The 14,676-nt window shown below is 33.7% G+C and overlaps 1 protein-coding gene across 1 annotated transcript; it reads left to right on the forward strand.

Moving 5' to 3' along the window:
• The first annotated feature begins 4,088 nt into the window (after positions 1 to 4,088).
• LOC107268615 (uncharacterized protein DDB_G0289917) lies at positions 4,089 to 6,876 on the forward strand. Its single transcript, XM_015741572.1, has 4 exons — positions 4,089 to 4,530; positions 5,827 to 6,399; positions 6,547 to 6,705; positions 6,857 to 6,876. Exons 1-4 carry the CDS (start codon positions 4,089 to 4,091, stop codon positions 6,874 to 6,876), a joined length of 1,194 nt encoding a protein of 397 aa, XP_015597058.1.
• Positions 6,877 to 14,676: the final 7,800 nt, after the last annotated feature.

Below are 14,676 nucleotides of genomic sequence, written 5' to 3' on the forward strand. Positions count from 1 at the left end.
TATAATAAAATCTCACACAAACGAATAATTATTTAACTATATTTATTTTGATATTTCCTTTTTTTTCACTAGCCTCTTCCATATGCATAGATGCCATTTTTTCAGTAGTCTTGTCTAGACTTAGATTCGTTTTCTTTTTGCTTCTTTTAGGCTTTTGTAAATATATATAAATATAAATTATCATTCAATCAATTAAATCAATTAAATAGTCAAATAGAATCAATAAATTAAAAAACTTTTACTAACAGTTTTCTCTTCAGCAGCAGCATCTTCAGTATGTTACTTTCCTTTGCGACCTATTTTCTTAGAGATAGGTGATTCGACTTCTTCCGTACCTGCTCTTTTTAGGACATTCTTATTCTTGTTCTTTGTATCACATTTTTTCATAAAAAAGTTACAAAATGTGTGCTCTGTGATAACAAGTACATCAAATGCTTGTACTGCTTCTCTTTCATCTCTTGTTCATAAAACTTGCTCGTTTCTTATTATCTTAAATTCGTAAATCGTCGAAGCAAACTTAAATTACTTCAAATACTCAATCGAATCCCATACATATGCATTAAACAATGACACAAACATTACACCGCAACAATGATAAAATCTAACCTCCACTGCAGCAGACGACAAAATTTCGTAAACATAGCCATAGAAAAATCATAAGAAAGATACGCTGACTAAAGTAGTACTAGTCTTACACCAGGCTACACAACATAAACTGAAACCAAAATCATACGACCGTGCTCACACTATATACGTTCTGGTATACCTATAGCTATCAGATCGCCATTTTGGAAAAAACTAACGACGCTTGCGTACAAGAGTTATCCAAATAAGCACAGTTTTTGAATCGACGCAGTTTATTTAGATTATTACCTTTATATAAAAGTGTTTGTGTTTGGTTGCTATTACATTGAGCTAACACCCAATGCATGTCGCAATATTCTCTCACAGAATAATTACTCATAATGCGAACTGACTGTGTCCGCAATGTGAAGTGAAATAAGTTGTAATTTGTAAACAAGTCATTCAACTGCAGTACACTTATTACTGTTTACAAATTACAATCTATTTCGCTTCATATTGCGGAGACAGTTTGATTTATGTTGTTTCGACTACAAGATCGCATTACGAGTGATTATTTTGTGAGAGAATATTGCAACATGTATTGGGTGTTACACAAACAGCGCAAGAATATGCAATTAGGTACCCTAATCGGCGACATCCTGATAAAATTTAATGTACTCTACAATATTTACTGTTTCAGAATAATCATTATCATAGAAAATGTATGTAATTGTTGCAGATTAGCATGTTCAGATCCAAGCTCGGTCATGCGTAGATCAAAATCGGTCCTTTTCAGGACCACTCAAAACGTAATACGTTGCTACAACTATCTTGTCACATTAAAGGAATAGACATTATAAGGAATAAAGGGTACCTTCTGAAATTCACTGACGTTACAGCGAGCGATTGTATCTCACTCAATTACATGCAGATAAACAGGGACACTACGACGATACTCTTAGTGTTATTGGCCTAGTGTAAGCAGGTCTTGCGGGCTGACTCGCGACGTCATCTACGCTCCGTTTAAACGCGCTCTGATTGGTCGCTTTACTGAAACTTCAACATTAATTATCTTGAAATTTTGATATATGAAATAAAAGATGAAAATATACGTAATCATTAGAATTTGACAAGGAATGCAACGATGTTACTACAGTGCATTTCATAACGAACACTCTGTATATAGTCGGTTGCCTGTACTTGGCGCAAGACTCGACCGAATCTCGTGATACATAAAGTGGAAAAAACATTTCTTTCAAGACATACTTATGTTTCTCCGCCAATTATTTATGAATTGTCGGATTCAGTTCCTATACTGTCAATGTATTAACTGAGATGTTCATAAAATGTAAGAGGAAAATTAGAACGATATATCGTCATGAATTTATATATATCACGAAATGATGAGATTAGAAATAATTAACTATGTAGAACGTAATTGGAGCAACGAACAAATAGCTGTACAAAACGTAAATGAAATAGCACACATTAACTATTACCGTCAATTCATGTCCATGTTAAAAGGAGATAATATAACATACGGGACGGAATACGAAATTATTATATTTTCTAAAATATATTCTAAATCGTTTATAATTTTACGACCGTCTAATACAAGTAGAGAATATTATGAGATTGTTATTCAACATAATCCTTTTAATAATAATAATGAAAAATCGGTACACTTGCTTTTCTCGGGCAGTTCTGAAGATAAGAGTGGACATTACGATTTACTGATACCAATAGTAAAACCATCAGTGATAATAAAAATACCTAATAAAATAAAAACTATGCCACGTAAAAAAATAATTGATATACATGAATCAAATGACGTGATATTGAATCTTTCTAATTTGAGTCTGGAGGATGAAAATAAATCGGATTTTAATTACAAAATTGAAAGTTTTAATCGCGTAAATATATGTAAAGACGAAAACAGTTTATTTCGTGCAATGAGTTACGCTCTTTATAAAAGCGATATACATCACGAATCCATAAGGTTCATGATAGTAAAATATGTTTATCAACATTGGAATAATGAACAAATATCAGTAAATAATGTACATAATATAAACAACAAAGATTCTTATTATTACAAAATGTCAAATTCAGGAATAAATGCAAACAATGGAACAGAATACGAAACAATGATTTTTCAAAAACTTATTTTAAAACAGTAGAAATTGTACGAATAAATCCGAATTGCAAAGCTAACTATAAAATTATTTCCAAATGTAATTTTAACAGTAACAATAACGAACAAATATACTTTCTTTTTTCTCTTGATCCTAACAATAACAATGGACAGTTTGACTTATTAATAAGAACAAAAAATACTACACATGAATCCAACACAACCTTAAAAGCTATTAATAATCCAGAAATGGATTTTGAAACAAATATATTGAACTTTTCTCAGTCTAACATTGATACATCTGAACCGATTATTAAACAAACCGAGTAGAATAAAAAATCGAAGATTACACACAATAGAAACAAACACGTGTATTCCACCAAATCACAACAACGTTACAAACTTGTAATGAAAAACAAAAGAAATTGTAATGAATACAAAACAAAAAGTAAGAAACTTCTTTCTCATAAAAATCGAAAATCAAAATCAAACTTTAGATTAAAATTAAACAACATAGATTACAAATTCCAAAAACACAAATTAAATTTAATAATACTAAGAAATATAAGAATACAGAAAAACAAACTCAAACAACAATATCTTAATAAACACCGTAATTACATGAAAACAATACGAAAAAAAAAGAACACTGTACAAAACAAAAAAACAAACAAAATTGATTAATACTTTACTATTATTAAATACAACTTCTAACTGTCAAAACCATCATGATCCTTTTAATCTACAAAATCGACCTCACTTTATGAAAAAAATTGAAAATTACTTGAAAGCAATACAAGAAGGACCTACTTGGATTTGCTCATGTTGTGGCGGTCTTTTCTTTAAAAAATCAGTTCAGTGTTACACAGACAAGTCCATGACTACTCATAAAAACCTTATATCGAATTGGGAAGAAATTTGCAAAATTATCTTGAAAGCAATACGAGAAGGACCTACTTGGATTTGCTCATGTTGTGGCGGTCTTTTCTTTAAAAAATCAGTTCAGTGTTACACAGACACGTCCATGACTACTCATAAAAACCATGTATCGAATTGGGAAGAAATTTGCAAAATTAAAAGTAACAATAAAATTATATTATGTCAAACTTGCAAAAACGGTATTTTTAACAATCGTGTACCCAAGTTAGCTTTAATCAACGGTTTAGAATTCCATGAAATTCTACCACCGTTAAAAAATCTGACCCCATTGGAATAAAGACTAATATCACCTCGACTGCCATTCATGCAAATACGTCACCTTGGAATTGATAAACAATTTGGTCTTCGAGGTAATTGCGTGAATGTACCCACCAATGTCGATAGCAATGTTTCAATTCTCCCACGAGCAGTCGATGACGTTCAAACGATCCAAATAAAACTTATGAGAAGAATGAGAGACAAAAATCCATACTCGTTTGAAACGATTATACCAAACAAAGTATATATTGCAGCAGCATACTTAACTAATCAACCGCTATATCAACTACACAATATCACACTTTCCCATGATTGGTTAGAATCGCAAAACAATAATGAAAACCACAATCACAATACTAATAATAGAAACAATGATATCAATATTATTATCAACAATGAAAACAACAATCATAATAATACTAATGATAACAATGATAATAATATTATTATCAATAATGAAGGCAACAATCACAATGCTAATGTTAATAATGATATTAATATTATGAACAATAATAATGCAAATACTGTTGCTAACATCGATAATTGGGATGAAACAGTAAATGATGAACCAATAAATCCAATCGACGAAGAAACTTTATTGCTGGACGAATTTACAGCTATTAAATTCGCTCCAGGTGAAAATAAATGTCCAATATCATTATTAATGGATTAAGATATGGAAGAACTAGCATTCCCGACAATCTACTGTGGTCAACGACGAACATTAGAAACTAAAATCAGTTTAGTACAAATAGCTAAATTAGAGGCACGCATGTATGATAGACGTTGTGCATTCAAAATCCCAAAACTTATGCTAAGTTATTGTCGCACACAAATACACAAATTGACTTCTAATATTCAAATAAGTTAAAGAAAAAAGTGCTCGACCGTTAACGTAACTGTAACAGATGCTTTGAACAACAACGTTCTGGAACAATTGATTCAGCAAAACGATGGCTTTCGAATTCTACAAGTAGATCGTTCAAGCCCCGCTTATTGGGAACTAAATAAAAAAAACGTTTTCAGTACTATGCGCCAACGTGGTTTGCCACAAATATTCTTAACAATTTCAGCTGCAGAAATGAAATGGCCAGAACTTATTATAATGCTGAATAAAATTTGGAATAAAACAGACATAACCGTAGAAGAATGCCACAATTTATTATGGCAAGAAAAAATAAAACTTATACAAAGCGACCCAATCACATGTGCGCGATACTACAATTACCGCATTCAAGAACTGTTCAAACTGTTAAAATGCGTGAATGGAATATTTGAACAACATAACGTAATAAAATAATATTAGAGAATAGAATTTCAACATAGAGGTAGTCCACACGTACATTGCATGCTATGGCTAAAAGATGCTCCACATTTTGGCCGTCAAAGTCAGAATTCCATTCAAGAATGTGAGCAATTCATAGACAAATTTATTACTTGCAAAGATGATCCCGAAATATCAAATTTAATAAATTATCAAGTACACAAACATAATAACACATGCAAAAAAAATCATTTGGTTCAGACGCAAATTACTGTAGATTCGGATTCCCCCAATTACCAATGACGAGTACAAAAATTCTTTTACCAAAAAGCACACAAGGATTGAATAAAATTTTTAAAAAAGAGATAGATTTGAAGTGGACTACTATCAAACACACTGTTGATTTGATCGCCAGAAAAGATAAAAATATAAGCCATATAAAATTGATCAACGATTTTCTAATGCACATCAACATGAATGAAAACGAATATATCCGAATAATTTGAGTACAACCTCAAACGACCTACAATATATTTACGACGAAACATCAAGGAATTAAAAATAAACGCATATAACAAACTAATTTTAACTTTAATGAAATGTAATATGGATATACAATTTATACTAGATCCATACGCTTGCATTTGTTACATTATTAATTACATAGGTAAAAGTCAACGCGGACTATCGAAATTATTAAAAGATACTGCCGAAGAAGTGAAAAAAGGTAATTATCCTTTACAGCAACAATTACGCAGTATCGTTAACGTATTCATCAACAAAACAGAAATTTCAGCTCAAGAAATCGCTTATCATTTACTGGGTATGCCCTTATCTGTCTCTTCAAGACAGTGCATTTATATTAACACTTCCCCCGCTAATGAAAGATGTCATTTAATAAAATCAAGAATAGAGCTTCAAAAAATTTTGGAAAACTATCCAAATTCTATTGACATAACAGAAGCTGGTATTGTAGAACATTATACAAACAGACCTGATAAAATGGAAACCTGGTGTCTTGCTGATTTCGCTTCAAAATGTCAATACTCTAAAACGTTGAGAAAAAACAATTCTAATCAAGAAGTCGATGATGCCGACGATGACAATGCGGAACTATATGAATTGTTAGAAGTTGGGAAAAAGAAATCTTTGAAATTGAAAAATAACGACGGCTACATTTACGAACGAAAATCTTTCAAAATCATAAAATACAGAAATTATAGTGTCTTGCAAGATGAAGGTAATTTTTACAGAGAACAATTGATGTTGTTTACTCATTGGAGAAATGGAAATGACATTACTAACGATGACACGTCGCACATAATCGCCTTGTACACACAAAAAATTGATGAAATTAAAATAAATAGAATCAAATATATTTATACAGATACAATAGAACAAGAAATAAACGATGCACTGCAAGATGTACAAGATGATCTAAACGATCCAACTAACGACGTTGATAATAATAACAACCCAAATAATAAATCAAAACGAGTTGAAGGTTTAGCTATCTATGAAATCGAGGAAGCAGAAGCTGACATCGGTATCGAAATTCCTAACAATTTTAAGACCACTGAAATTGTGCAGAATATAAATTTACCGCACCAAATTTCCAACGATGAATTTTACGCATTAATCAGACAACTTAATGATAAACAATATAGATATCATCATGATTTTGTATATAATTTTAGAAACAATCCCGATAATATAATCCATCATTTTATTAATGGAGGTGCTGGGGTTGGAAAAAGCAAATTAATAGAAGCATTAACACAAACGATAATAAGACATTACAATACAATTCCGGGAAATGATCCCAACAATGTATATATACTTCTGTGTGCTTATACCGGTAAAGCAGCTGTTACGTATATCGACCTTCATTCCTAAACAGAAGAATAACGTAGCCGACAGGGAGCATAATTGCAGACTCAGCACGTTACCCAGGGCATTGCCCGTGCCACCTACCCAGCTGGTTAGCCGAGTGCATTCCTAACGTCCTAACCGTACCTAGAGCATCAGCAAAAATCGACTATATAAGCAGCCAAAATCATGGCACAAACGCTCAGAAAATCATTCAATTTCACGCGTAAAGGATCGGACTGCACGTTGTCACTCGTGGCTCTAACCGTTAGAGTATTAGATTCAGTGTAGTATTCGCAATCTGGCCTAGGTACGGATTCGTTATAACATACCCTAGGGAACAAGCTGGATCGGTTACCGGGCAAAATAGAGCTGCATAGACTACTCTTTCCGAATATCGCATAGTTTTGATAGATTTCTGTTCCACCAAATTTCATCTTGCCTTAACCTCACACACAGTTAGGTTTTGTTATCCGATATTTCTCATAATAGAAACACTGTACACGACAATTAATAGAAAACTTTTAAATTGGTTGTAACAATATATGGTAAACTCACATTTTACTCGCGTTTTTAAATATCTCTTACCCATCCTCAACATTTCAGAGAATATCTACCCACGTTGGAATAGCAAGGCGTGTTTCAACACCTTAAACGAGCAGCGAACCCACCATTGAGTGCATTCTTACCGCTCGGAATTCACTCAAACATTATTCACGTTACCTCCGGTCGTTTCTTTTTTTTTGGTTACTTCTAAATTTTTATTATCAAATTTAAAGGCCTCGCTAGCCACTACGGCCTACGTAACAGAATTGGTGACAGCGGTGGGATACCCTCCGAACTAGTATTAACTCAACCTGAAATACCAACACCCATCTTAACCAACTTCGAAAACCGACTAAGGAAGTTGGACTTCGGGTCAACTACCCCATTGTTATTTTTGAAGTCCTGTCTTTCAAGAACCGACTAAGGAAGTTGTACTTCGGGACACCTTCCCCATTGTTATTCTTGAGCACCTTAACCGCCTTCAGAAATCAACTAAGGAAGTTGGACTTCGGGTCAACTTCCCCATTGTCATCTTAGAAATCCTATCAATTCAAACTACCCTAATCAAGTTGGTACCACAAACGAGTTCAGTCACATGCATACATTAGACGTTTGTTAAATAACCATTTCGGAACTTCCCCATTGTCATCTTAGAAATCCTATCAATTCAAACTACCCTAATCAAGTTGGTACCACAAACGAGTTCAGTCACATGCATACATTAGACGTTTGTTAAATAACCATTTCGGAACTTCCCCATTGTCATCTTAGAAATCCTATCAATTCAAACTACCCTAATCAAGTTGGTACCACAAACGAGTTCAGTCACATGCATACATTAGACGTTTGTTAAATAACCATTTCGGAACTTCCCCATTGTCATCTTAGAAATCCTATCAATTCAAACTACCCTAATCAAGTTGGTACCACAAACGAGTTCAGTCACATGCATACATTAGACGTTTGTTAAATAACCATTTCGGAACTTCCCCATTGTCATCTTAGAAATCCTATCAATTCAAACTACCCTAATCAAGTTGGTACCACAAACGAGTTCAGTCACATGCATACATTAGACGTTTGTTAAATAACCATTTCGGAACTTCCCCATTGTCATCTTAGAAATCCTATCAATTCAAACTACCCTAATCAAGTTGGTACCACAAACGAGTTCAGTCACATGCATACATTAGACGTTTGTTAAATAACCATTTCGGAACTTCCCCATTGTCATCTTAGAAATCCTATCAATTCAAACTACCCTAATCAAGTTGGTACCACAAACGAGTTCAGTCACATGCATACATTAGACGTTGTTAAATAACCATTTCGGAACTGCTCAAACTTGTTACTCCAACATGGCAGATGCAGATTTATCTCGATCCCTAATAGAAGCATTTAACTTCACAACATCGCAAGCTAGAATACAAAACGCAGCATTAGAAATTCCTAAATACGACGGTGAGACAACCTCACTTACAAATTTTGTACGCGCTGCGAAAACCGGAGCACAACAGTTATCTACGTAACATAGCCTTCAATATTAAAGGAATTACATTACATTCGACGTTTCACTTGCTTGTAAATAACGATGTTATGACTCCTTTACCACCTAATATATTAAATACTATAAGTACAAAATTATTGAATTTAAAATATTTGATAATCGACGAAATATCAATGGTAGGGCGAAGAACGTTCAATCAAATAAATAAACGACTTCAAGAGATATTCCATTCTCCAGAAAATTTTGGAGGAATATCCGTAATAGCATTAGGCGATTTCAACCAATTACAACCTGTAATGGATGGTTGGATATTCGACGTTGATAAACGTGATCCATTATCCGTTTTAAGCGGTCCTTATTTATGGAGATTATTCTCAATATACGAATTAGATGAGATCATGCGCCAGAAAGATGATCATATATTTGCAACAGCGCTCAATAACTTAGCCAATGGAACTTTAAATAACTCAATGAATGATATGTTTAAATCGAGAGAAATTCAAACACTCATTCAAAATCAATGCTATCCTCCACGAGACTCTATTCATTTGTTCCATACCAACGAACAAAAAGACATATACAATAGAATGTCTTTGGAAAATATGGATACCGAATGTTATACCTAAGAGCAATTGATGCATGAACAGGGAACGCTCCTGAAAAAACAAAAGCTAAATTGTTAGAAAATATTAAAAATTTGCCCCCTCAAAAGACACAGAATTTGGAATACGAAATTCCTGCCAAAATAAACACAAGATATATGCTAACTGTAAATATCGATGTTGAAGATGGACTCACAAATGGCGCTTGTGGTCGTCTTAGACACGTTGGATGGGGTTATAATAAAAATAAAGAAAAACTTATTAATAGAGTTTTCATTGAATTTGAAGATCCAGACGTGGGTAAAAAAGCAAGAAACCCATGGCTAAGTTACATGAAAAAAAATAATATTAATTTAAATTGTACACCCATTGAACACCAAACTAGAGTAATAGCAATGAGACAAAATAGTATATACAAAATTTTGAGAAAAAAGATACCAATAACTCCTGCCGAAGTAATCACAATACACAAATCTCAAGGCAGTACATACAAAAATATTGTTGTTCATATATCAGGAAAACGTCGCATGTGCAGTAGAGACTAATTTATGTCGCTTTTAGTAGAGTGACTTCTCTTAATGGTTTATTCATTGAAGGACTATACATTCCTCCAAATACAAAACAATACGACACTGCAAAACTCGAAATTCAACGGTTAAGAAAAGAAAATCCCATTCAATTTACTCTCAAATTTCCACAAGATTTTAAAACGATCAATAACATAAACGTGATTTTTCAAAATGTTAGGTCTCTGAATAAACACTTGATAGACATTTCTAAAGATAGAGGCTTTATAAATACAGAAATTTTAATTTTCATTGAAACGTGGACATTGCGTAATGATCCACTATTTTTCAAACCTTATGCTTTCATAACGAATAAAGATTGTGGTAATATTAGAAAGTCTTTTGGATACGCTGTATTTGTGAAAATCTATATTCTATCAAATAATTACGTTAATCAATTTTATGACAAATGTTTTGAACAATTAATTCAGCAGATAAGATTCGGTAGAAATAGGAAATAGGTTACAGAGGGTACCTTGATCGATACGAGGAGGATTGTTCTTTGTGTCTGATATGTTGTCCTGATTAATGAAACTAGAACGAATTTTAACTGAACGAATTGATTGATTCTTTGCTCGGTTATTCTTATTCCGTTTTATGTAAGTTAGATATTCTGGGTATGAATAGATTATTGTGTGTACCTGATTATATGTGATTGCACTCATAGGCTTACCGAATGATTTCCAGGGAACTCAACAGTTTCCTTTTATTGCTTTCCTTGAAAGTATGAAGATTCAATGAGGTGGTTTGGATGGACCCTTATTCCAGATGAGATTGTAATCAGGGTTTTGTAAATGATAATGATGATGATGGTTCACAAAACTTGCAGATTAGAGTCACCAGGTATGCTTCACTTTTGTATAAACTTCGAAGAACTGAATTGAAGAGAATATAAGTTCTTAGAACTCTAGACTTCGACTCTAACTTTGCACTTCTTTTACAAAACTTCTGATGTACTTCACAACTCCACACTTCTACCGCTGAACAGGAACTAGAACTCCAACTGGAACTGACTTTTTAGGCTCTCCAACCCCTTTTAAAGACTTCGTTTCTTATCCCTTCTATTACTTCTCATGAATTTGATTGGTCTTTAATTCCCTTTCTCAATGATCATTTAACAAATCAGAGTACTAACAATTATCTATCTGTTGTTGCATACCTGAGTCTTCCAATTCTGTACCTGAAACCTCGCGAGTACTGCTAGTCTCGAGGAGCTTCAGGTTTATCTTTTATTTCAAGACATAATAAAGGATTGGTATGACAAATTCCTTAAGAACATAATACCTGATAGAAATAATAAGCGTAACATTTTTCCGGTCAAATAAGTGATAACGTAATTAAAGATTCCAATAATATAACGAAATATAAAACAAGACAAAAGTATAAACTTATAAGTATAAATCAATAAAATTAGTTATATCAAAGGATTAATCGACATATGTGTGTGTATAATGTCTGTATAGGTTAGGGTATAACAATAATAATATGGGTTGGCCATGGGTATAAGTGGCTGTGGGGTATAACAATAATAATATGGTTGGCCATGGGTATAAGTGGCTGTGTATATGTATGGTTAACTAGTATCGTATATAGGAGGGCTGAGACGTAACAATACATTTTATTGTTATTTTTATTATTATTATTATTCATTTTTATTGAAGTTAAAGAATTTATCGGCTTAAATTGAATCTTTGTATTTGTATATATTCAATACATCATATAACTATGAAATATAAACGATTGTCCAATAATTTAGCACAATTGTAGCGCAATTTGGACGAGCGCGAAACGCGAGCGTCGGTGGGCTGGTGAGCGCAAAGCGCGAACGTCAGCGGTCGTGCCTCACACCCAAAACGCGAAGCGTTTTGCGCGCCTTGCATCGCCTCGCGATGCAAGGCGGCAAGTCACTGCGGCCGGAAGGCCGCGTGTGGCGCGCTAGTTTTAATTTAATTAGATTAGGTTAGATTGTAATTTATATTGTAAGATTAAATTGTAAGGTTAAGATTGGAATTAAGTTAATATAGAAACGAAGTTGTCGTGAAACTTTTATTAAGCCAAGACATATATTATGACGTGCGGAAATATATTCTCGTCGGTTTGGGCTAGCGATCGTTGTTTCCGCATGTCATCGTAAGTATACCAGATAGAACCTACCTTGATCGCTGCTACATAATGCCCATTATATTTATTTCCAGCGTATTGCTGGTACAAAACAAGTCCAGCTACTGTGTAAATTCGTCCACCTATTAAAATGGTTTTTGCAACATTTTGTAGATTGCATGACAGTTGTTTTTTTCCGGTTGTCTTTAGATAATTAGGATCCGTTACGATGCTCATATCGATTACTACATGGGATCCATAGACTTTTTTGATACCTGTTATATGCTTACAATTTTTGCATTTAAATGGCACGCGTAGATTGGCTTCGACGATAGCTTCCTGAATTTCACCAAGACCTTTTTCCAAGATCAGATCCACGTTCACATTTAGCAATGCATGCATTTTCTTTTCGATGTAATTGCATTCAGGGCACAAGTTAGTTACTGTATAGCGTGGCAGTTCCTTGAACAAATATTCCGCCAAATGTGCCGCGTTACAGTTCGCATTCAATAATTTAACTTTCCTAGTATACGGAGTTATGGAAAATATTGGAATCTTGAGCAAAATCTTTGCTCTTTGAACATAATGCGTAGCTTGTATTTTCCCGTGGAGCAAGAGATTGCATGCTAATTCGAGAAAAGCGTTTTCATTTTCGCTTATACTTTCCTTGTACATATTATGCATAGCAATTGCGTTAGCTGTTATTTGTAATAAAGAATCGAAAGCGCATGTTTCGCGAACGCTAATGTACTCTCCCTGTAGTGTCACAGGATTGCAATCATGACCATTTTTCAAAATTGGAATAGTCACTGCTTTACTGCTTTGAACAGAATCCCAATCAGGGCATGGATCCAAATATGTAGATTTATGCTGTGGTTTACAAGTCTTTTGATCTTTATTTTTTTTTCTGTTCTATTTTAATTTTTCCTCTTCAGTTTTCAATCTCATTTAAAGAGTCATTACTTCTTTCAGATTCATTGTAGGTTACTTCTTTCATACTTGATTTGGTCTGGTCCAGAGATTCCTTATCACTTTTAATTAAACGAATTTTATGTTCTTGATTTGTTTCCATTTCCTCATCTGTAACATCAGTTTCCTTGTCACGTTCGGTAATTTGCTCCTTGTTATTTTCAGCCTGGCGCTCACGGCCTAATTCCTCATGATCGACTTCATCTGTGACATTATGTTCATTGCCGTGCAGATCAGCTACCGACAAGCGAAGTTTTCCTTCAATGTATTCTATATGTCTCAATATAAATTTGTCCACTCTCATAGAAAGCTGGTTCTGAAATGCTCTGTTCTTTATATTGTTAAACTCGGCTTCAACGTGCGATGAAGAAGCAATTTTATTAACGAATTTAAAATAGGGCTTCATTACACCAGTCCATAGTGGCAGATGATACATTAACATTTTTAACTTTTTGGCTATTGCTTCATTGAAAAAAGCGTTCACTGTAAATCCATCGACAGATTCGTGAGCAATGTCAGTTGCTTCCTTATAAATAGAATTGCTCCACGTCATCCAGTTTTCCGTATTATCATCATCATTGACACTTTCAAAAATTTCTTCATCCTCTCCCGTCGGGGGATCCTCTACTTTCACGTTTTTAATAATCTTATTTACAGCACGAAGATGAATTTTAGATGGCAACAACTCATCAGTATCTGTTAAACCAATTTCTTCGCTTAAAGCAACAACGATGGTCGATTTTAGGAGCATCTCAATCTGATCAATGTTTTCCATTTGATAAGTCTGAGCAATGCTTCTGAGATAAAACTGACGAACTTTAGGTGATTTTCCTTTTAACGATTCCCATTTAGCTACCATAGAAATTATATGGCTAACATCTAGACGAACGTAACAAGTTGGCATTTTTCTCTTCTTCTTTGAGACAGCAATATCATAACACCTTTTCATATACCCGCGTAAATCTGCGCTATTAGCGAATACTTTTGAAGCAGCTATTAAAATAGCACGTCCAAAATCACTTACCACAACTCGTGGTATAGGCGCTCCATTTTTCACGATTTGATGACGCGTTTTGTCTTGCAGAAAGCATTTGAAACACTGGAAAATTATAATTTTTGAAAACACACATGCACTGGTAAAGGAAAAGGTGTTCAGATTACAAGAAACAGATTACAAGAATACAGATAAAGCAACGTTTGATTTAAAAAAGGGAAAATTCGAAGGAAAAAAAGGGAACCACTTCGTTGGTTCCGTGTAGCGCTGAGAGCGGATACAAAATCTGACAATTCCACAGTCGAAGAATAGTTTTCAAAGAGTTCTATCGATAATTCTAATGGTAAAAAGCTGAGAAATTAAA

The sequence above is a fragment of the Cephus cinctus genome, unplaced genomic scaffold (assembly GCF_000341935.2).
Source record: "Cephus cinctus unplaced genomic scaffold, Ccin1 Ccin1_scaffold0570, whole genome shotgun sequence".
Classification (NCBI taxonomy): Eukaryota; Metazoa; Arthropoda; class Insecta; order Hymenoptera; family Cephidae; genus Cephus; species Cephus cinctus.